This window comes from Mycteria americana, chromosome 21 (assembly GCF_035582795.1).
Source record: "Mycteria americana isolate JAX WOST 10 ecotype Jacksonville Zoo and Gardens chromosome 21, USCA_MyAme_1.0, whole genome shotgun sequence".
NCBI classification, from domain to species: Eukaryota; Metazoa; Chordata; class Aves; order Ciconiiformes; family Ciconiidae; genus Mycteria; species Mycteria americana.
In genome coordinates this window covers 3,535,434-3,558,827 of record NC_134385.1, presented here as the reverse complement: position 1 = coordinate 3,558,827, position 23,394 = coordinate 3,535,434, and the positions used below count along the sequence as shown (strand labels likewise).

At 50.1% G+C, this 23,394-nt stretch overlaps 2 protein-coding genes across 2 annotated transcripts; one reads left to right on the top strand and one right to left on the bottom strand.

The window, feature by feature from the left end:
- Positions 1 to 651: 651 nt before the first annotated feature.
- ELOA (elongin A) lies at positions 652 to 14,240 on the bottom strand. The gene is made up of 11 exons (XM_075522481.1): positions 14,061 to 14,240; positions 8,642 to 8,698; positions 7,881 to 7,999; positions 5,769 to 6,984; positions 4,315 to 4,429; positions 3,797 to 3,952; positions 3,554 to 3,651; positions 3,089 to 3,269; positions 2,431 to 2,542; positions 1,970 to 2,121; positions 652 to 1,383 (listed from the first exon to the last, which is right to left on the bottom strand). The coding sequence occupies exons 1-11, from the start codon at positions 14,130 to 14,132 to the stop codon at positions 1,322 to 1,324; spliced, it is 2,340 nt and encodes a 779-aa protein (XP_075378596.1). The 5' UTR covers positions 14,133 to 14,240; the 3' UTR covers positions 652 to 1,321.
- Positions 14,241 to 14,473: 233 nt separating this feature from the next.
- Positions 14,474 to 23,173, top strand: LOC142419476 (kelch-like protein 31). The gene is made up of 4 exons (XM_075522482.1): positions 14,474 to 14,522; positions 15,011 to 15,062; positions 17,952 to 19,163; positions 20,587 to 23,173. The coding sequence occupies exons 3-4, from the start codon at positions 17,974 to 17,976 to the stop codon at positions 21,317 to 21,319; spliced, it is 1,923 nt and encodes a 640-aa protein (XP_075378597.1). The 5' UTR covers positions 14,474 to 14,522; positions 15,011 to 15,062; positions 17,952 to 17,973; the 3' UTR covers positions 21,320 to 23,173.
- Positions 23,174 to 23,394: the final 221 nt, after the last annotated feature.

Here is a 23,394-nt window from a genome sequence, read left to right as displayed (position 1 = left end):
TGCAGCACTCGGGCTCCCGACCTCCCCAGAGGAGCTGTGCTCCAGGGCACCTCCTCACACTTCCACCAACCCCTGGGTCCGCCAGGTCACATCGCACACCTTTTCCTTCCAGAGCTCCAGTTCCTCAGACACCAAGTACAACCGAGCTTTTTGAACTCCTGTGAAGTATGCACACATTAAAAACAAACCACATCCCATTATTCACTTCCCTCCAACCCCAGTCAAGTGGTTTCAGGTTCAAACCCTTGCTTTTTCCAAAGAGGGGGCAGAGGAAAACATACAGGGAAAAGACAGGATTTAAGCACCAGCTTCCAAACTGGAAATAAATCCTTCCCAATTCCACACAGAAAACAAGATAAAAAGTATTCCTTCTTTCCACTAAAAGAGGCAAACGGATGCCTTTGTTGATATTTAAAAACTGTTTTTAATTTCAGAGGCAGACAAAGTCCCCACTCTCTCTCAAAAAAAAAAAAAAAAAGCAGTTAAAATCTGACTTGGTGCACAGTAAAATTTCTCCCAAAGCCCCTCGTAGTTTTATTCCCAGTAGCCAGCAGAAGACAACAGCAGCAGAGAAGTCCCCAATGACTCTTGGCATCCCTGCACAACAACGTAAGCATCTGTACAAGATCTACAGTAACAGCAGAGAGAAGGTCGAGAGCTAAGATTTTATTAACATACACGAGTAGAGAGCAAAGCCTCAGTACTTGATGTGCTTGCCAAAGGATTGATGAGCAGATGGGCCACCGGTCCTACCTGTCCCAGAGGGTCCAGGTGGGACTTTGGGCCCAGCAGGTACCAGATCACGAGGAAAGACTTTTCATGACACCCAGTGTCCACTCAGACAGATGGATTCCTGCCAGCTCGAGTCACAGAGAGGCTGGCCCTTACACTGGATTGGGAGGGGGGAGACTACTGGGAGCAACATAAATAATACCAGTGGGATAGAGGGGCAAAATATTAATTAAAACCATTTTATAATTTATTAAGAGGTTAAATAGTAAATAGTCTCTGGATCTTCCACTCTCAGCAGGTGCCAAGACTTCACATTTTCTCATGTCAGGAGATTCTGTACACCCTTCTTTTGACGGATGACAAAGCCAGAAACAGGATGTTAAGGGCAGGGGGAAAAGAGGGGGGCTTGACACTGAGAAAGGGACCAGAATAAAAGATAAAATACTGTGCTGTCGTCTTGTGCAGATCGAAGCTTCTCCCAGCAGCTGCAGCCTCCAAAGAGTTCAAAGAAAAGGGCTGTTTGGGTACCTTCTCCCCCTTCAGTGCCACTCCCCCAAGAGAGGGAAAGTCCCAGATCTGCACTGCAAACTTATCTCCGAGAGAACCTGTTTTTGAAAGCTTTGATAGTCTTTGCCATCATGGGTGCAATTTCTGCAACAGAGAAAGAAAAAAAGAAATCCAAATCAAACAAAAACCCCACACATTAAAGCAGCAGTCACAGACTAGGAGAGCAGAGAGGAATTGAAAGCTGCAGCCCTAGCAAAGCAGATACAAGGCAGGTGTAAGTGTGTGCTCTCTGATCACGGCCTATCCTATTTTCAGGTCACAGACTGAGGAGAGCCCATTCTGCTTTCTGCACTGCAAGAATACAGATCTCTGGTTAAACTCTCCCTGCTTCCTTCCCAAGGGAGCTGCTCTACAATGTCATTGTTCCAAACAGCTGGACAGACACAGAAGGACAGCAGGAGGGAAAAGTACCATCTGCCTCACTAGCACCATTAGGACAGGCTGATACAGTCAGCACTGAGCAGGCAGGCGAAACGGATGTTTCCCTATGCTTTTTCTCGTGCAAGAAGTTTGAACAGCCTTTACCCTCTCCTTAGGGAGAGGACAGAGGCCACCAACATCAACCCTCCTGCATAGCCTGGATTTCTCTTACAGCAGAAGCAGCAGATTCGTGCATTTGTAAAGGAGGAGCTCTAGGAGACCACGCGGATGTTCTGCAGTTCGTACTTACTCTTCACTGGTGGTTTCCTGGGGTCATAGGAGGAGAAGGTGCTACCTGAAGATGGGACAGAGTGGGCACTGCTGGTGCTGGGCCCATCATAGGACTGTTCCTCACTCACACGAGTGTGGCTTTTGCTAGATGTGTACAGGACTGGTTTTATTCTGAAACAGAGACAGGACAGGCGTTTCAGTCAGGAGTCAAAAGAAGTCACTGTGGTTTGATGCAATTCTTCAGATACAAGCCACATTTGTTAACAGCAGAACGGCTGATACTGCATGGAACCAGCAGTGACCAGGATCTCCACACTTCCCAGCAAGAAATCTGATGTTATAGTTACAAGTTTCACGGCAAAAGGACCTCCCGGGTACACAGTATCCTCTCCTGCCAGGATGCAGAGCTTCAGGGGGAAGCTGGCAGGAGCCCATGGGAAAAGAGGCCCTGAACAGCAAGCACTACTGAGAAACACTCACTTGGTCTTCTCTGGCAGAAGAGGTCCTCCAGTTCCAAACTTCTCTTGTCTCCTTCGTACATCCCGAGGGGGCTTTGCTGCAGAGTTCACAAATGCCATTTTGGCCACTCTACCTGTAGGAGGCCAGAGGGAAACATCGCTTAGATCCAGCTTATTATAAAAGGAGGCTCCTCAGTGCTTGTCTTATTACAGCAAGCTCCAACTACCTCTCCCCAGTCCATCCATTTCAAAGCTCAGGCAACACCCTCCTCCCTAAGGTTTGAACCTCTTGCAGTCACAACTCGGACTGTGAGAAATCAGACTGATCAGGTCAGTAGTTCTCATTATGTTCACCAAAAGAGCAGGAATTCTTCCCTCCACCTCAGTATTCTTCAACCCCAGCATGGAGAAGCCACTCTAGCAGAACAGGAGGTGCCTCTGCAGCACTACATGTTCTTGCTATAAAAATATTGCTCTGTCTAGTCTGCATCAGCAACACTATGGATGAAATCTAGAGCCTGCTAAACCATTAAGCAAAGGCCACCACAAAGAACAGAGAGTTAAGCAACTCCTAAATTGGACTAGATTTACACCAGCCACTCCAGAAGACCTTCCCCCCCCAAAGACATCCCCTAGGCAGCATTTCCAGACCCTTCTCTGATCATTCAGCCCTACTTTACCTTTGGGTTTGTTGGCATGAGCTGAGCCAATGTTCCGTGCTAACATGAGCAGCCGCTGCTCTCGTGCGTCATGAAGTCGAAGGTACATCTCCCGCCAGGACTCAAACTCTTCTGGCTTCTCATTCTTGAAGTCTCGGAGACAGTGATTGTGCCACAGTTGATCTGTATCCTCAATGAGGACCTGAAACAAACCCACACGTAAGCTGGGATCCCTCCTGACACCTTCACTCCCCTCTCCCTCAGCACCAGTTAGCACCAGTGTCACTGGAATACCACAGAGGACAAGACAGCTTAGGGGCCAACTTGCAGCAAGAGATGGGCAGATGGCAAATCCAGGAACCAGGGACTAGCAAAAGCCACCTCTTGTTATAAAGAGCATTTGTTCTTTACTATTCTGCTATTGCAGATGAGGACAGAACATCATTCCCGCATGTCACCATCCCTTCCCCAGGCCAAGGCACTCACATGATTACATTCCTCAATGCGATACAGCTGCTCTGGGGTGCATCTCTCCAATACTGGCTCCAGAACCGAGAAAGGGACACCACCCACTTCATAGATTGCTAGAGAGAAGCAAGACACACAGAGTATTTATCTTGCTCCTTCCTTGCCAAGGAAAGGGCTTGACACCTTGAAATGCAGTGGAAAAACCAGCAGTGCAGCAGAAAAACCAACATGACTTTAAGACAGATGAGGAAAGGGACTTACAGTCAATGTTGTTACTGAGGACTCTGATACATTGTTGATACAGAGACATCATCTTTGGGAGGTAGGCAGTTTTAGAGCCTGAATACACTTGCATCTTTGAATTCAACCGGCGGCCTGTGAAACCCGCTTCGCTCTCTTCCAGTGGCGAGGACACTGCTGTAAAGAGAAAGACTTGGAGTAAGAAGGGAGCAGAAAAAAGAGCAGCCCACCTTGATGAATGGCACGGGAGACACAAATCAGTCACCCAGAAGCAACCTAAAGGGCCAAATCTTCTCTAAGAGACCTGCAACCTAGTTCAGGAGGGGCAAGTCCAAAGCCTCAAGAAGGGTCAGCAAAGGATCAATCTCATTTCTGCTAGAGCACGTGGGAAAGTAGCCACCTTTTTCTGAAACCTGGGCTCTGGCCATCAGAGGCAGGACACCAGACCCAAAAGAAAGACTTGAACCCATCCAGCATCCACTTCCTCCCACAAACAATGGCTGCAGCCCAATTCAGACCTATTTTCCTGCCCAACATACCTTTCCTTTTTGTCTGGGAGCAGGTAATGGACTCGATCGAAGGAAGAGGGCGGTAGTTGGCCTGAATCGGCGGCAGTGGGATGTCTGGTAACGTTGGTACCACATCTAGAAGTATCTGGAAGGAGAGGATGTACATGCAAGTAAGATGAGAATAAGAATGTTACATCCTGCCAGTGTACAAACAGCACTGAACTACATTTTGTTTCATATTTTGAATAAGACATTCAATGCTGATCAGCTTGCACCAGGAAATAGCCTCAGAGGGAGCGTGCACTTCTGCCACATTACCGTGGCTCTGTCTAGGCTGTCAATACAAAGAAGCCAAAATTCAGGATCTGAATCACACAGCACCCTCCAGTAAGAGCCATCCACATCTTTAACCTACTAGGTTCAGTGCTAAAGGCCTCTGGCAAGAACCCAAGTCAGATTAACAATGCAAAGAACTAGCAAAAAAACAGAAGAGAAAGCTGACAGAAACATTTCCTTGATCTCAAACACTCATTTACCTGTTCTGTCTCTTCTCCTCCTCCCCCCCACCCTGCAAAAAAACTCCACAGTGGTAGAGAGGGGAACCTCACAAACTGGGGGAAATCTAAACCTTTGATGAGGCACTTATTGGAATGAATGGCAAAGCAGGATTTTAAAAGGCTGCAAAGATTATAAAAACACTTTTTGAAGAGCAAAGTGTTTCAAGTTGAGTAAAAAGATTAAGCAATCAAGGTTTTACACATTAGTCCCTTATTTATATACACAACCCTGGCACCCATGTGGTAATGAATATATACAGAAATATTGCTCATTTTTCATGCTTTTACAAAAGAAGGTCAAGAAGGTCTGTCTTCTAGAATAAGCTGCATTGTAACACCAGTTCTCCCATTTCTCCCCCGTTTCTGGAGACCAGATTTAGTTAACAAAACTGCGGTACTGATAAAGATGAAAAAAAAAAGGTCAATTTTAGAGAAGCATAAATACTTGAGAGGAGAAACATGGGAACCTTGCCAGCAGGTGGAGATGCATTGCATATTAGGCAGGATACTAAGCTGACTCACATCTAAAGATATTCTGCGTGCTTAACAAATGTATCACGTCCAATATGTTTTCATACAATTGTTTAGCTGAATGAGTTTCCCTCTTACTCTCCCCCATCTCTGAATAAAGAGGGGTTTGTCTCTTGCATTTCTTTTTTCCCCTCCCTCTTCACCCACTTTTCCAGCAGAGTTCCACTCTAACAGCACAAAGCGATGCCTGCGGCGTAGGGCATATGAAACATACGGTGTCTCCCAGCAGGAACCGGGAGTCACAGACCTAGATACCAATGAGACACCTCAAGCACAACCCGATGCAGAACACAGCCCGACACCTCCAAGGGGAAAACTAATAAGCCCCAGATGGCAGAGGACCAAGAGCAGCTGATCACACCTTCTTTGTTCATTTTCAGATCTTCAAAACCTTACCCTGTTTGGTTTAGGAGGCTCTGGTAGTTTCTTCTCTGCCTTTTTCTCACTTGTCCGCTTGTGGCTTGGACTTTTCCGACTCGAGCTTGAGCTGTTGGTACTGGCTTTGGATCCGTTCTGTTTGCTGTGCCCTCGGTCTTTCTCCCCAGTTGACACAGAGGGTTTGACCACTTTCTTTTTCTTTTTCTGGGGCTGGTCGTAGCTGAGGTACGACTCAAATGACATTGTAGGTTGTTCAAATTCATCCTCCACTTCCCCCTCCCCAAAATTTGAGGAAAAGCCCATCGATTTTTTGTCCACATCGGAGACTTTGCGCTTCCCCTCTGAAGATTTTAAGCTCCCAGAAATGCCCTTTTCTTTAATCCTATTTGATGAGTCACTCTCAGCTTTCCGTTTCTCCCGCTCTGTGTTAGAGGTCTCCAAGCTCAGCTTGGGCTTTTCCAATTTGCTTTTTTCAGAGTCCCGATGTTTTTGCTTCTTAACGTGGTTGTCCAAAGACTCTTCCAAGTGCGGCAACATGTGCAACTTCTCCTTTCTGGAGGTGCCGCTTTCTCGGTTCTTCTCCTTTTTGGTGCCATCTGACATCCTCTGCTTCTCCTTGCTGCCCCCTGCCACGGGAGCTTCTCGGAGCTGCTCTTTAAAAGAAGTCTTGTGCAATCTTTCTGGGCTGAAGGCAGTGGTCCTGTCCTCCCCTCTGCCATCAAGTCGCTGCTTCTTGTGAGAAGACTTGTGCTCTTTGCTTCGACTCACGTTCCCTTTGTCGTAGAACTCAGCAGGGTTCCTCTCTTGGCCTCCTCCCAACTTCTCCTGAAAGCTGTGGCCTTTACTGGCTTTCCGATGAAATACTGTCGGTTCTTCCTGCTCCTCAGAGGCATAAGGGTCTGTGTACATATCCTGAGGGCTCTCACTTGGCTCAGGTGACACAGCTTGTCCATAGTCCGAGTACTCCTGATCTGAAGAGAGCACTGGGGAAGATCTGCCCCAAGCCTTCCCCTCGTGGCTGCTATAGCCGTAAGTCTCATGGGCTCTCTCAGGCCTAGGATACCTTTTGGGCTTCTTTTCCCTATGATCTGGGCTATAGGACTGGCTGCAAGACGGCTGGAAGGGTTCTGAATACTCCTGGTCAGGTTCCTCATCCTCTCTGAGGGAGGGTTCTTGATGTCTTTTGCTTGAGCTGCTCCTCTCGTAGTCACGGTCTTCAGAATCTAGGTTATTTCTGAAGGGATAAGAAAACAAAATAGTTAGATTAAAACTTCCCAATATGAAAGAAAAGAGCCACTCCCCATGGACCATGCAGACGGGGACCTCTCTCACAGAAGACTAAGGTTGTATTTGGTAGTTTTGTGGCAAGAATACCGCTAATTCTCTCAGGCACAGCAACATTCAGGGGTTTAGAAACTGCATTTCTAGTGCAGGAATTGATTAAGCATTTTTATTAGGACTAGGGACTTCACAGTTCACTTGGAAGCAGAGAGAGATGTGTAGAGAGACATCTCCATGCCTACACACTTCTGGCTGAGTGGTGCCTATGGGAAACACGTCCCCCAGTTTGCCAGTTAAGCATGCAGGGATACCACAGTCATCAAAATTATCATGAATAACTGGGTCTTCATCACCCACATCTAAACGATCTCATTGCTGCGTTCAACACAGCTTTGTTACTACAATATGCTGACTAGCATTAACTTTGAGTTTCCATAGGATTTTTGCACATAAAAGCCTTCTTTCAAAGCAAGCCACTTCCTTTACTTGGGCCTAGAACTTCCTCCCTTTAGCATCATAAAACAGGAAGCAAGCAGATTGCATCTCTTGCTTTATTAAAGGCACTTTTCTGGCCTCTACTGTTAATCTCTTCATCAAACTGCAAGTTCTTGAAAATCGGTCCCTACTTTCATGCAAAACTGCAGCCATCAGCAACCCAACGCTCCGTGACGAGCGGAGGCAGGAAGTTTATGCCAAAACAAGGCAAAAATCCCATGCAGAGTTAGCACACTTGTGTTACAAGTTTTTCCAGAGCCTTCACTTTGTTACCTTGGTCAGAGAAGTTTATAATCTCTACTGCAAAAATATAACAGAGCTTATCCATCAAGACAACCGAACAGGTTCACTTACCTGTCTGCCTCTTGGGACACCGGCACTAGCTTCTTCCACCTGGCTACGAGAGTCTTCGCAAAGTCTCCTACAAGCTCGTGTTTCCGTAAACTGTTCACAGTCTTCCCAACGCCCGTCTCCTTCACGAGAGAGCCAAGACGTGAATTCATCTTAGCAAAACAGTCAATATTCTCACCTCTGCTAAACTTCCTACAAAGTGAATAAAGTTAACCCACTACCTATCGCTGCTAGGTAGAAATAAACTTCCTTGATCTAATGGCAAAGATACCACATATAATATGTTATGTTTTCAACGACCATTGTATCGTTTACTACAGTTCTGTAAATCAAAGAAGACTTAACTCTGCCTTAGTCAAACATTAATTATTTATATTAATAAACCAAGTTAGTATTTACCATGGCTGTTGGTAAGTTTGAAGACAGAAGTCACTAATAATTTTAAGGATTAGCACTTCCTAATTTCATGCCGATTCAGTTATTGTTAGGAACTGCTCCAACTCTCGTATCCCAGTCAAGTGTTAAGCTTTTGGAAGAACTGAGGATGACAAACTGTCCTCCATGGCTTCACACTTGCTCTGACACGCTCCTTCCCCGTGCCTGGAATCTCTAGAACCTCATCACAATCGTGCCTGGGACACCAGGCTGTAGCAGGTGGCCAAGGCAACACACCCCATTCCAGGGAAAGCAGCCTTTCTGCGGCAAACAGTTATCCTGTGACTTGACAGACACGATGAAAGTGTGACAAATTTCACAGCTCTTACCACAAGAATGTCAACTGTGATGGGCAACTCAGACAGCCTCTTCAGACTTTTCAGCAGCTGCAGAGACAAGAAGGAAAGTGTTCAGACTTGTAATACTGAACCACATACTGTGATTAGAAAGGAAGAAAATTCTTCACTGCATGAGAGCTTGTTAGAAAGATCCAAGTGGCAGACAGCTGCTGTCTTGCTCCAAATCAAGCTCCTGAGAAGCTGAACACAAGGGCCAACTGTAAAGAAATTATCACCTCTTTGCCTGTGAGGGCCCATCTGAGAATCTTAAAATGCACTCAAATATTAATGCTTTCTTCACACAGGACCACAACTTATCTTTGGCTTAAAGCATCAGGAACAGAGACACACAACTCTGCTGCACAGCAAGTGGAAGAAGGACTCGGAAGCTTGTGACTCTCAGAAGGTGGTGCTGAGAATTGCATCACTTGTTGAGAGGAGGGGAAAAAAAATATTAAGAGTTCTTTCTGAAGTTTTGCAAGCTAGACACTGAGGGAAGGAAGATTTCTAGATGCTCTTAAAGATCTAAGAGGGAACCCGTATCTCCCCTGCAGACCCTCCACTCTGTCAGTGCTGCTGACAGTCTCTTCTCTCAGCTATAGCCTGTGCTAAAAAGGCAACTGATCCCTTCCACAACCACTGCCTCTCGCCCCACTCTTTTCCCTTCCCTTCGCCATACACCAGTGAAAAATATTGTTTTTCTTTTCCCAAGTGAGGTCCTGCCAGCACATACAGATGCTCTGCGGGCCGGGGGGGGAAGAGGAGTCCTCTCAGGCTCGCACCCCGGCGAGGGGCTGCAGGTGAAGGGGACGTACTTGCACCTCTGCCACCCAGATGGTTTGGGACATCACTTCACTGAGACGTCTACCGACTTTTTAATGGCAGTACATCAGACAGCACCGCTGCCCCTCACATTGTTTCCCGCAGCTCAGCTATAGCCACAGACCAGCCTTGTCAGCGTTCCCATTATTATAGCCCCTATACAGCCCAGGCTTTGTTCAGCACTGCTGTGCTATATGCCATACAAAGGGCTGTCCCTGATCCAGAAGATCTTCTCTTTAAAGCACTGTGCTCATGCTCAAATTGGCACTGTCGGCCTAAGCCGTTCCAATCACCCCCACTTCCACTGTACAAGGATGAAAGAGGTTTAGAGGTTTCCTTCCTTTTGAAGGAAATAAGTTCTTTTAACCTATTCGGAGACTGCTATTACTTTCAGAGAGAAAATACTCCTCAGTACACAGATAAGGGTTCATCTAGCTTAAGCAGAACCACAGGACAGTTTCTGTTCACCAGAAACCACTGCCCCATCTCCATTATATTTAGGAGTTCATTGCCATGACCAAAGGTTTAGGTTTTCTTGTTTGTTTTAGAAGAGTGAAACACTGATACCAACAGTAACTGTGTTTCAGCACTCTTGAGCTGGGATGCTGAAGGGGATGCAATAGTTCTAGCTGTGCTGTAACCATAGCTAACCGCATCTTCAAGCCCTCTGTCCCTGCAACTCTGGGCTCATGGTAATGCAGAGTCTCCCTGGGATTCACGGGATCTGGGGCAGGTAACGAGCTCCACCACCTACCTCAACTGATGGGGCGGTGGGGGGGGTGGGGAAAGCAGCCAGTTGAGCTAAAAATCCCAACATCCTTTCAGTTTTCAGAACCACTATTACTTTGCCAGCACTGCTGCTTGACAAGCTCACTGGCAATTGAAGCCATCAAACCAGAAGCAGCAGAGGTAGAGACACAGCCCACCTCTGCTGCCTCCCTCAAACTGCCACGGCAAGGCCTGCCGGAGCTCACGGGTTGGGATCCCACCGAGAAGGGGCCAAGATCCTTCTGGCATCAGTAACACAGGGGTTTGGATTAGTGTGCACGAAGGCTCTGTTTGGAAGGGGATAGGAAGGGAGGGGAAGAAGGATGGATTTTGTACTTGATAGGAAAAAAAAGAAAAAAAGAAAAGAAAAGAATAAAACTGGGCAATATTAAAACAATAGCATCTCTGTAAGCAGATTACCTTCCTAGAGAGGTTGTTTCAGAGCTTACAAAATCCCACCATGAGAGTAAGAACCAAGGGAAAACTCGTTATGGTATCCTTAAAGCCTCCCAGTTATTTTCTAGCTACACTCCACTGTAGCATCTTCACATCTTCAACAGCTCTTTTTGCTCTTTAGTTATTTGTTGCCTTCAGGGCTGAATTCCAAGAAGAAAAGCACTATTCTCAACAGGGCTCATCTCAGGGTTTTTTTATAGCCAGGGGAAGTGTGGTTTGAGACCAGGGGACCCACGCATTTGATCCAGAATATGTCTCATGGAGAACTGGCTTATTCCACACCCACTGCAGTCAATGGTTAGAAACCTCCACACATCTTTTTAAAAAAATAAAAAAAAAGAGGCTTTCTGAGAGGCCACCATGCACATACCTTTGCCTACATGTCACTTTACCAAGCTTTTACACCTGTACTTTCATTAGAAATGTTAACGCAGTTTGAGTTCAGCAGACTTCCCAGCCAAGCAATAAAAATCTCAAAATGATGCTGTCAGGAAACGAGGCATTTTTGTTACCTGCGTCATCAGCAATGCACTTATCTGACAATCTAAGATATCAAAACCTGTGTTTATTGGCGCTGTCCAAGTGGCATGCAGCCTGGCAATACCTGAGTAGGGATATATTTGGGAGCTGTGGATGTACAGCACAGCAAAACCTCGCTTTGCTTGCAACCTCTGTGGACCATAGGTCCATGCGCATGAGATGCGCCAAGTGAGACAGCTCCGATGCAGTGAGGCTTAAGAACTTGTACTAATCTGTATTTCCTATGGAAACAAGCTGATGCAGTAGACCCCACTGCCTTCAGCTGAAATCAGCCAAGCAGACTCAAATCTGGCAGCTCAACTCAGAAATAACTGAGATCCTACAAGTCCTATGAGAAAAAGACAGCCAGGTAGAAGACAGAAAACACAAGGCTTGTATCTTGCTAGACACCAGATGAAATACATATGAGAAAGCTCTTCTAAAACACCCCAGCACTGGGCAGAGTTTCAATCAGCCACAAGACACAAACCATAAAAACTTCACCTAATTCCACCTCCAATAAAGTTTTGTTTAATACGGGTGGATTGTTTTCCTTTTCTAAAAGGAGTCAGCCACGCCGTTACAATGCTAACAACACACGTTAATATCAAATTACTACAGCATAACGTAGCCTCTTCCTCTCCATGAAGATGCTCTCTTCTTTGCGTTTCCCTTACACTCTTTCTTCTCCCAGAAGAGAAACACTCCTGCAGCAGAGTTTGTGTCTTCTCTGTTGGAAAAAAAAGACCGTTTCCAAACCGTCCAAAAGCAGCGTCCAAAGTTTCCAGCAGCGTCCAAAGTTTCACTCATACAGTTCTGTGCCAGCAGCCCAATTTTCACCCAAAAACAATATTAATACATAACACCTTTCAGCAAGGCAATATAGAGTTGTACACAATACTGGGCAAATATTATTCTTTCACATTACTGATAAAATATTTCAAAAGGACAAGGCAAGAAAACCAAAGACTGGAAGTGGCATAATGTGTGGGTAGCACCCAAAGGTACCCTGGATTTGTCCTGCTGACAGGGTAAAGCTGTAGCTGCTACAGAACTGTAGTGGAAACAGTTATAGCAGAAGAGCCAAAAGCCATTTTCTGACATAGGAAGGTGCTCAGAAGATACACAGTCTATCAAGACAATGCAATGGCAACTAAATTCAAGCCTAGAAACACTAACACTTCCGAGGATATAGCTGAAAAGGTATCAGAAATAAAAAGAGTACAGGTCATGGGACCTTTCAGCTGGGGAAGGGAAAAGGTTTAAAGTCACTATCCTAGCTAGTAACAGCTTGCGAATGCTTACCACCTCTCCCTCCCCTTGCAAAACTGCATAGGATCAACAGAGAAAGAAATGACTTAACACCGCAAGGTTACTGGAGAAAGAGTCAGCCTGTGCAAATAGTGCCCGAAGACTTACAATGCCCAAGAAACACAGACAAGCAGTTACTGCCCCAAGCTGACACAAGGGTCAGGAAACAGGAGCACTAATTCTCTGTGCACAGCGTGCTGAGCCAATATTTGAAGTCTTGCACGTGCTCTCAGCACCACAGAGCCCAAGACCCCCTGGAACTGACTCCTCAGCAGTCCCTCAGCTCCATTCGGGGCCCCACCGGTTAAACCCCGCTCTGGTCTTGGCTTAGAGGGTGAGAAAAGGAACCAGACCCCCCATTGCTTCACCCCCAGCTGGGCTGGAGCTGGGTGCAGGGGCCTCCATTTCAAAGGGTCAGCACTTGAGCACTTCGGTATCCGTCCTTCTTCATGGGCGGTGGGAGGTCTTGGAAAGCAAGCAGCTCTGCAGGTGTTTGTCTCAGTTAAACAAAGTTAGCTGAGTGCAGAGCGGCTGCACAGCCCTCACTGTCCCGTCTGAATTAAGTAAAACATGAACCAAACACCTTTAAAGAGTCACAACAGATGCTCCCCCTATAAAATACGACATCCTAGACAATGGATAACAGCACACGGTGAGCCCACCCCTGAGCTCAACCCTAATTCCAAATTTCAGTTGAAAGAAACGGCTCAGAACCCCGGTGCCCAGCAGGAGAGTTGCTGTCAGCAACAGATGCAGCCGAATGTCGCCAAACAGATTCGAGGACAAGTGCAGATCGGGGCAGCGCGCACGGCAGCCGCTCCGCGACAGCTGCTGCGGGCAGCAGATTTCGGCAGCAGACACGTTCCCTCGTGGAGATGGGCGAGAGGCGTCGAGCAACTTCCCCAAGGCCCAAGGGGGAACCCACGCCGGGGGCTGAGTTAAAACTCAGCAACTTCTTGCCCTGACCCCAACTCCCCGGCGATCGCGGTGGCCTCGCCACAGTCCTGGCCCTCCCCAGTCCCACAGCAGGGCTGTGTCTCCCTGTCACCTCACGCCGGGGACCGCAGCTGCTCGACCATGAACACGTCACCAGGGCAAGACTCTTCCGGCAAGTTCTCCCGTTGCCCGCTTGCCTGCCTGCCAGCCTCTCAAACCGCACCTCGCCGACGTGCCCACGGGGGGACCCCACACGAGCACCCCGGCACACCGCAGCGGGCCTCCCGTGGGGCAGCCGGGACCTGCCAGCCCAGCCCGGGCCGGCAGCAGCGCGGGGGACTCCCACCGGGGACACCCCCCCGGGCCTGCTCCGCTGCCGTGGCTCGGAGACGGCGGGTCGCCCGCCTCGCCCCACGGACCGCGGCCCCGGCCGGGCAGGAAACTTCGCGGGGGGGGGGGGGAGCCGGCGGAGGGCAGGCCCAGCCCGACCCCGCTCCCCGTGCCCCCCGCGGGGTGGCCTGAGCCCTCCCGACCCCGGGCCCCGCCGCGCCGTCCCCGTTGGGGAAGGGGAGCCCCGGCCGCGCCGCGCCCCCATCACCTTCTTAGGCTCCGAGCTGCCCGCCAGCCGCGACTGCAGCTTGCCCACAACTTCCAGCACCGACTCCGCCATTTTTACTGCTGGAGAGGCCGCCGCGGCGGAAGCAGCTTCACCGCCCGCTCGCCACACGGCGCTTCCCCACCGCTGCCGCCATCTTGGCTACGGGCAGGAAACGGAAGCGGCGCAGCCGTTGCCCCGGCCGGTGGCGGCCATGGCGGGTCCGGGCAGAGTTCGGCGGGTACCATCTTGGGGCCTGGCAGCGGCGGCGGGCAGCGCCATCTTGAGTGCTGGCAGAGCGCTGCTGAGGGGAGCGGGACCGCCATGGCCGCCCCTCACTGGGGCAGTGGTGCCATCTCCGGCCCCACAGTGGTCAGGACAGCCTTTCCTGAGACAAATGTCCTTTCATACCTATTCCTGTTGCCTGCCAACGGCTCCACCACGGCTGTTGGGAGTGAGTGGAAAGTAGGTTTTTAGATTCGTTCGTGGCCAAAGGCAAATTGAGCAGGACCGCAGCTGTCCAGGCCGGGGGCTTCTCAGGCCAGGGGCTTGGAGCTGTTGTCCCCTCCACTCACTCAGGAGAGTGCATCAGGAGGGCGATGTCCCCCCCAGCTCCCTGGTGAACCCCCCTGGGGTGGAGCCAGGCCTTTGGCTGCCTCCTCGTTGCCTTTCCCTTGGCAGTGGCCAGGTAATCATGCCCGGCCTTTGGTTTACTGCCTTCTCCTGTTGCTGGCTGCAACGATGCCCTTGGCCGGAGCAGCACTACCTGAATCCAGCCCTTTCCATGTCTCTCGGGACTCGGCTGAGGGTGGCTGTCCTCGCATCACCCTAAAAGCCTGCTGTAAATGTAGAAGTGATAAGAGCAGTCAGCTGGCTGGGAGGGGAGGGAGGGAAGGGGAGGGAGGAGGATGTTGCGTGGGGAAAATTGAGGGTCTCTATCTCTCAACCTGCAGAGCCCTGTGCTGGTCAGAGCTTCCCCTTGGACTAACCGGTCTTAACAGCAAGGTAAGGAGCAGACCCAACCTATAGATGAGTCATGGAGAACCAGGGCTCGCCTAGCAGGATTTGCAGAGACCTTGCGTGGGGCACGGGAACTGCTGAATAATGGAAATAATGGCATGGGAAAAGGCTTTGTTGTTTTCTAAAATGGGGCTGGAGGAATTATTGGCAGCAAAATAGTACCCAGAGCTGCAGTGTCCAGGTAGTTTTCCAGGCCAGCCCAGTGTTTGCTGTGTCTCAGACCCTGCTTGAACACAGGGTTGGGAACACCAGAGGTAAAGGAGAGGGAGTCTTCTCTTTGGTTAGATATTAAAGAAAATAAGCTTGCCATAACTTTCTGAAGACACAGTATCACCCAGCGTAGGTCCTGCTTTGCTGTTAGCTCAGTAATATGGTGCAGGGCTGAGATTAGCAGCACTGAGAGGATGTAAGGACAACTACTGTCTTTTAAGAGAAGTTTAAACTGCTAGAAAAAAGCCCTGTCTTCGCTCCTTTCTGTCTGGGCCCTTTGAAATCTCTTCAAACCATTCCAGCTCCCTAGATTAATCCAGCAGCCAGGATTAATAGGAAAAATAATCCCTTTCAAGTCACAACAGTGGTATTTCAATGAGAAGGAGCAATGATGTCCCATTTTAAGTTAACTGCAGGTAGTAAAGGTCTGCCATCCTGCAGCCAGACACTGGAATAACACGAACACGCGCTTCAAATCGGAGTCTGTCAAAGGTGCCCAAAGGGGACAGGCAGGATCCCATGGACATCAATATGAGCCTAAAACTTCTCACAGCTCCGCTGTACTTGTATGAAGTGTAATGCAGTTAGAAGACCTCTGTTTTATCCCAGAACAACTTCTGCCTTGACTCCTGAGTGGAGTGGACAGGGGATGGAGAAAGCCAGCTGCATTGCTGGGCTTTCCAGAAGGAGTTAAGAAGGCTTTCGGAAATCAGCTTGCCCAGCTGTGATGCTGGGCTCCACACCAGGCCCACAGGAGCTGCTGAGCACTGGTGTCACCTCTCTAAAATGGGGTCTGGAGCTCCTGAAAGGGGGGTGAGCAGTTTTATGGACAGAAACAGCGGCTTTCTGCAGACACTGTGCTTGTTTCTGTAAAAAAAGGCCAAAATCAGGGCAGTCTGGGAAGCGGAAGGGATCAGCCAGATTCTCAGCGCAGCCCAGTGGGAGCTGACACCCAGGTCACTTATGTCACAAGGCCAAACCCTCCTGCCCTGGGAGGTTGCAGACCTCAACCTGGCACTCATCCTGCTGGGACCAGTCTCAGCATGGGGGCAGCAGGATGGCCACCTTCCTCCAGGACAAGTCCTGCTTCTCTTTGGGTTTGTTCAGCAGCAAGGAGATTTTTGCAGTATTGTATCGCAGAGAGGTACAGCTCTCATCCCTTGAGGCATCTGGAGAGAAGGCCTGGAAAAATATTTTCATTTCCTGGGAAATTCCAATATTTAACATATATTGTCACTTCAAATCCAGCTGAAAAGCTGAAACTGCAAATTTTCCTGGGGAATGGATAGTCTGAACAAAATGCATGTTTGGAAACATCAAATTGTTGTTGCTCTGAAAGGGTAAATCCTAGTTCCTTTTCCCAATCCTGAGCTGGGTGTCAGAAACAGTTTCATATCCAAACACGCAGAGAGAGTGGCATTTGCGTCCCAGTTTCAGAAGGACTGATGCCCGCTCCAGGATATGACACTGTGATAGATGAGCCCTCAGTGGTGTAAATTGGGGTAGCCCCATGAAACACCACAATACCAGGGATGGCTCAAGTGCCTGGGACTTTTCTCCTGAATCCATTTGGCTTCTGTGTAAAGCCAGAAGAGAGCAGGGTCTGCGGGTGTCTGTGTCATCTCTACTCCCTCTGCTCACCCCAGCCAGCTGAGCTCAGCCGGGCTGGCACTGCTGCTCTCCCCCTTGAACTCAGCCCTGAATCCTCTTTCCTGGCAGGGACTTTTACTAAACTTTTCCCTTCTCCATATTTTTGCTAAAGTCTCATAATGCCCCCCTTCTTTGCCCGGTGCTAAATATGAGCTGATTACTCAGTTCCAAGAAACCTGATCTTTACGGCCAAGCGTAATAAACAGTACCCAGACATGTGAGACAGTGCAGTAACAGCTATTTCTGGTCGGCAGATTTGTTCCCTCATATATTGGCTGCTCCGAGCTCCCTCAGAGGAGCTGAGGTCACTGCTGAGTTTCAGACGGGAGTTTCAAGCTGGAATTTGGGAACATTCAAAAGCTGAAATTTTGTTGTTGATTTTTTTTTCCCCCTTTCACCTGCACTCTGAACCGGTCATCCCAAAGGACAGCTGGCCCTACTGGTTACCCAGCAGTGCCTTGCCGTGCCCAAGGGCCTGGGCGGGGAAATGAACGCCCTTTTCTATGTGGTCCTGCAATGCTGGGCTTCATCTTACCTCGCTGCTGTGTGGGAACCTCCGTCAGAGCTGCTGGGACTTGATTCACCCCATCTGACGTGCGCTTGAGTCAGGCAAAACACACCCTGCGATCACCCCCTCGTTCTACCTGGAGTCTGTGTCACCCCAGACAGCGGAGCTGTCAGTGGCGCTGAGCACAGCTCCACACCCCAGGAACCAGTGGGTGCTCCCAGTTTCCCAAGGCAACCACCCAAAATCCCCGGTCCTTTGTCAACACAGTGAAGGCGCTGGTACTGGTTGAGGGTTGAGGATCCCCTCTTGCAGTCATGGCCCTTGATGCCTTTAATGCAGCTCAGCAGGGTACAGGGCTTGGGAGGCAGTTTCCATCCTTCCCTTGGCCTGACCCAAAGAATATATGAATCAGTGGGAGTTTTTCCTTTACTTAACTGAATGTCTTAAAGAGCAGAAGGACACCTGTACCCCTCCTACAAGGCTCCTCACCTCTCCTTTCTCACCAGGTCCCGTTCTGATCCTGCCAAGATGGCACCCAAAAAGAAAACCCCCAAGAAGCCCAAGGTGGATAAAGAGGATGCATCCATCACCCCGGTGATGGTGGAAGATGCTTTGCTAGATGTCGAACACCTCAATCACTTGAATGGTTTGTATGACAGCAGCTCCAATGGCTTCCACTGCACGGCCACGGAGGTTGAAGCGCCGGACCACGGAGCCAGCCTTCTGGAGGGGATGAACCAGATGCGCCAGAAGCGGTTCCTCTGCGATCTCACCATCGCCACCAAAACGAAGTCCTTCGAGGTGCATAAACTCGTCCTGGCTTCCTGCAGTGAGTACTTCCACCACCTGCTGCAGAGAGACCCTCAGCTGCACCGGGTGGAGCTCCACAATGTCTCCCCACTGGGCCTGACCACTGTCATCACCTACGCCTACACGGGGAAGCTGAGCCTCTCGCTGTACACCATCGGCAGCACCATTGCCGCAGCCACCCAGCTGCAGGTGTCGGCACTGCTGAACATGTGCAGCGACTTCCTCGTTCGGGAGATGGCTGTGGAGAACTGCGTGTACATCGCCAACATCTCGGCCACCTACGGCCTCAACCAGGTGAAAGACACCACCCGGAAATTCATCCGGGAAAACTTCCTGGAGTTCTCCAAGACCGACCAGTTCATGAAACTCCCCTTTGATCAGATCAATGAGCTGCTGATGGATGATGGTTTGCAGATACCCAGCGAGGTTGCAGCCTTCCAGATTGCTGTCAAATGGCTGGAGTTTGACCCGAAACGGGTTCGATATGCTGCTGACCTCCTGAGCAACATTCGATTCGGCACAATCTCAGCTCCAGACTTGGTCAACCATGTGCAACCTGTGCCACGCATGATGCAAGACCCGCAGTGCCACAAGCTCCTCGTGGATGCTATGAATTACCACCTGCTCCCCCACCAGCAAAACAGCCTTCAGTCTCGGAGAACCAGGATACGGGGAGGCCAGAGGGTCCTTGTCACAGTTGGGGGTCGTCCAGCTTTGACCGAGAAGGCTCTTAGCAGGGAGATCAGCTACAGGGATGCAGAGGGAAACTGGAACAAGCTGACGGAGATGCCAGCAAAAAGTTTTAACCAGTGCGTGGTGGTGATGGATGGATTCATCTATGTTGCGGGTGGTGAAGACCAAAACGATGCCAGGAACCAGGCCAAGCATGCCGTCAGCAGCCTGAGCAGGTAAGATGGGCTCCACCTGGCCACGCAGACCACAGGGAGGGGTTTAGAGCTGTGCTGTGTCTGCCTGTGCCCCAGCATCCCACACGGGGTGAGGGACAAGTGTGTCAGAAAGGTTCCTCTTTGCTATCAGTAACCAGGACATAGGTCTGGCCTCTGCGATAATGCTGCCAGGGAGGAACAAACGCGGCGAGGCCCAGCAAAGGGTGCTGGACTGTGAGACACAAGAGCTGGAAACCCCTTCCAGGGATTTGGTCTGCATGACCCCAGCCTGGGCTTCCCCTGGGGATTTTGGCGCCTGGGCTCTGCTGCCGGTGCAGGATGAGGGCAAGGCAGGGCCTCTTCAAAGCTGCCAGGCTCCTGGAGAAATGGGAGCCCTCGTTATTTAGAAGTAACCCATTTTGTTACTCTGGGCAGCTCCCTTTTTGTCCACTGGCTGTTCCTCCAGCCAGTGCCAGCCTCAACTCGGTCTCTGGTTTGTCTGGATTCATTTTAAGGTAGATTTACTGTCTGTAGGATTCCTGTTGCCCTTCAGGTTTTCTTCTCTCCACCTCCATTTCTCTCTTCATCATTTAAATGACAAGGTTGCTTTCGTAAATCCCCATAAACCTTTCACTGGATCACCAAGGGATTACTGTTCAAAGAAAGGAGGAGTAACCATGGCAACCTGACATGCAGTATTTTGTTTGCAACCTAAACCTGAACTTCCCAGTGGCTCTGCCCACGGCTTGGCTCAGCCACCTGAGGCTCCACACGCAACACTGTTGGCACCGCTCGAGGCCAGCCCTTTGCGGCCCCAGCTCACCACCCCTTGGTTAGGAGCTGTCATTGGGCTCTTTCTCCTGCACCGAGTGAGGTTTCAGCGACCCACTGGCAGGTCTCCTTTCTATTTCTGGCCAGTAGCTTATCCACCTTTCCCAGCCTGGCTGTAGTCCCTGTGGCATCGCTTTGGGGACACAGCAGTTGCAGTTCCCTTTGCCATCTCGTGGGCACATAAGGAGCTGACTTCTTATCACGTGCCTGGCTTTGGCCTGGCAGGGTGGGCAGGGAAGACCTTCCTCTAGGTCTTCTTCCACCTGCCAAGACCCAACAGAGGGGACAGTGACAGTGCTTGGGGACACCTCAGATCAGTATCACTCGCCATTTCCAAGCCAGGCTGGAGCTTGTGGTGGCAGGAGCAATGCTGGACCGTCCCAAAGGCTAGAGCGGCAACAACCCCAGCAGTCGCAGGTAGGATCCAGTCCTGTGCAGTGCCATTGTCTCCATCTGTACTGCCTGTTCAGATGCTTTTTTACTGCTGGAGAAGAGAGAGAGAGGGTCTTCCAGAGCAAGAGTTGTCTCCTCCAAGGGCATGTTTGGCAGGCCCCACTTCTCCCCATGGCTCTGATGCTAGTCCTGGACAGACAGATCTGCCCTTATCCCCCAGGTACGACCCACGCTTCAACACCTGGCTGCACTTGGCCAGCATGCAGCACAGGAGGACACACTTCAGCCTGAGCACCTGCAACGGGCTCCTCTACGCTGTCGGAGGGCGCAATGCCGAGGGCACGTTGGCATCTGTCGAATGCTATGTCCCTGCCACCAACAGCTGGCAGAGCAAGGCAAGCCTGGAGACGCCCCGCTGCTGCCACGCCACCACCGTCATCGATGGCAAGCTCCTGGTCACTGGTGGCTACATCAGCCATGCCTATTCCCGCACCGTGTGCTGCTACGAGCCCAGCACCGACACCTGGAGGGAGCAGGCAAGGCTCAGCACCCCCCGGGGCTGGCACTGCGCGGCCACCGTGGCTGACCGAGCCTATGTGCTGGGTGGGAGCCAGCTGGGTCCCCAGGGCGAGCGGGTGGACGTGATGCCCGTGGAGTGCTACAGCCCACTCACGGGGCAGTGGAGTTACGTGGCACCCCTGCCCACAGGGGTCAGCACGGCCGGGGTGGCTCTGCTGGAGGGGCGCTTGTGCCTGGTGGGTGGCTGGAACGAGAGCGGGAAGAGGTATCAGAAATGTGTGCAGTGCTACAATCCTGACCTCAACGAGTGGGCCGAGGACGAGGACCTCCCCGAGGCCACCGTGGGCGTCTCATGCTGCACTATCATCCTCCCACGCTCCCCGAGCTCTGGGTCCCGGCCCAGCTCTGTGGCCTCGGCAGCAGCCAGCATGTAAAGAGCCCTGGGTGCCACATGGCTTATGCCAGCAGCTAGGGAAGGAGACAGAGCTGAGGAGTAGGGGGTAGCTGGATGGGGAGGCATGCTGATGTTTGGAGTCACTGCAAAGTCTCAAACACTCTTGTTCCATCACGGCAAGTTTTGGGCTCTAGGAAAGTGTCTTCTGAGCTGCCTGCATCTCCATCCCACAGCTTAAGCAGGGATTGCTCAAGCAGGACAGACACAGAAGCAAGCAGGACAGAAGAGCTTTTCTCCTCAGCCTGCAGCACTGTATTGCAGCATGGATTGGAAAAAAATGGAAAAAAAAGAAGAAAAAAACCTAGAATAACGCAGGAGAAATTCTACTGTAGGAATAGTATCACGAGACACTTTCAAAACAACAGTAGTGTTGGTATTAGGTACAAGAAAGTGACAGGTCTAGAACAGACCCTGTTGCTCACATAGCATTTGTTCAAGGGAAAGGCATTTAATATTTACTCGTTGAAGCTAGATACCTTCAGACCAGGAATAAAGCAAATCTTGATAGCAAGGAAGAGAACTATTGGAGCAACTCACCAAGATCTCTTGCTCTTCCAAGTGCTGTGCTCTAGCTCAAGCTGAGGGAATTGGGGAAGTGCCCTGAGGATGCTATGAGCCTCCAAGAGATTTGAGAGGCAAATGGTGCCCTGAAAATAAGTATCAGCTGGAGCAGAAGCCCTTCATGTCTAAACCAGGAGCTCCACAGACATATTCCTAGCCAGGTCCTGTTACTTGTACTATCAAGCTAACAGCTTGGTTTTTAACTCAGTCAGCGCTTCCCCATTAGCAGCGTCTGACCTGTAAAAGAAGTGATTAGGAAACTTGAGTTTCCAGGGGCAAGCACTTGCTCAGTGCCTGGGGTCCCTCCCTGTCACTGCGTCCGAGTGAGAGAGTTACCAGTCTTTATTAAAACCCTGGCTGCCCTTTCAGAGGGCCCAGGGGCTGCAGACCCCCCTTACAGCACTGCAGAGCAGAGTCACGCTCTTGGGCCGAGTACATCGGGAGAAACCACACCACGGCACTCCAAACCCTGCCCCGCTGGGTCTGAGACACAGCCTCGAGCAGCAATAACCTGTGACGAGCAGGAGGCAAGGCTATTTCCTGGTCTCAAACCCTCAGTCATTACAAGACATCACACAAGAGCCACATGCTGAGGCCAGCATCTTCTGCTAACAGGTCCTGTTACTGGAGCACATTCACACGTGATCCTAGACTGGCTCACCACCTTCGTCTCAGGTCAAGGCAGCTACACGCTGCTGAGCATCCAGGCAAACGCCTTTGGTTTTGTTCCGCTCTTTTTTGCACAACACAGTAAAATTGCATCCAGGAAGCCAATGAGCCGCTCAAGGGAACCCCGACGTGCCCTGAAGATGCCAAGACAAGAGCTTCAGCAAAGCAGGCTGGTTGTCGCTTCCTTTCACAACTCACCAGAACTGAGCAGCTTGCAGTAGTTACAGTTCACATAAAGGTATTGATCTTTCTCTGAGAATTCACGATCTCCATTAAGAGTTCACATCAAGCATAAAGCTATACCAAGGCAGAAGATAATTTCTGTTCAAATTCTACCTTCCTCTGTGCATTTTAGCATGCACAGCACACGCTGCCCTGTGTATTTTGGATGGGCTCTGTCCTGAAGAGTGCTGGCAACCTCCCCTGGTTTACAATTCCAAACAGGCTGGACAAGGGAACAGTCTGGTCTTTCAGACAACACTGCACAATCACTGATGGCAGAGCGTGTGCAGTCTTGTATGGAAGCAAGTTTGTTCCTTGGTTTTATTATAACTTTTTACTGTAAGATGCAGGAGAGGACCTAACACTAGAGGCAGAGGCAAGGGTGTTGTGAGTTGTATTGTCCTGCAGGGGATTTTCTCTTTAAACAATAAAGGCTGTTCCTTTGCAGGGGAAAACTGTCTGGCTGTGTAATTACAGCAGTGTAAGTTCACACTCCTGAAACATTTTAAGAAACCAGTCAAGATTCATCCTCTCCATTCCAAGCACATCCAGTAATTGCTTCACAATTTCTGCAGCACATTTAGAGCACCACGATCTGTGGGG

What these genes read in the sequence shown, in the direction of transcription:
- ELOA (XM_075522481.1), bottom strand. Translation starts at nt 14,132, where the DNA reads ATGGCGGAGTCGGTGCTGGAAGTTGTGGGCAAGCTGCAGTCGCGGCTG. An exon ending in GCAGCTCGGAGCCTAAGAAG is followed by an intron (nt 8,699 to 14,060) that starts GTGATGGGGGCG and finishes TTGTCTCTGCAG; the next exon opens with CTGCTGAAAAGTCTGAAGAG. An exon ending in GCATTGAGGAATGTAATCAT is followed by an intron (nt 3,270 to 3,553) that starts GTGAGTGCCTTG and finishes GGTTTGTTTCAG; the next exon opens with GTCCTCATTGAGGATACAGA.
- LOC142419476 (XM_075522482.1), top strand. Translation starts at nt 17,974, where the DNA reads ATGGCACCCAAAAAGAAAACCCCCAAGAAGCCCAAGGTGGATAAAGAG. An exon ending in GCCGTCAGCAGCCTGAGCAG is followed by an intron (nt 19,164 to 20,586) that starts GTAAGATGGGCT and finishes CTTATCCCCCAG; the next exon opens with GTACGACCCACGCTTCAACA.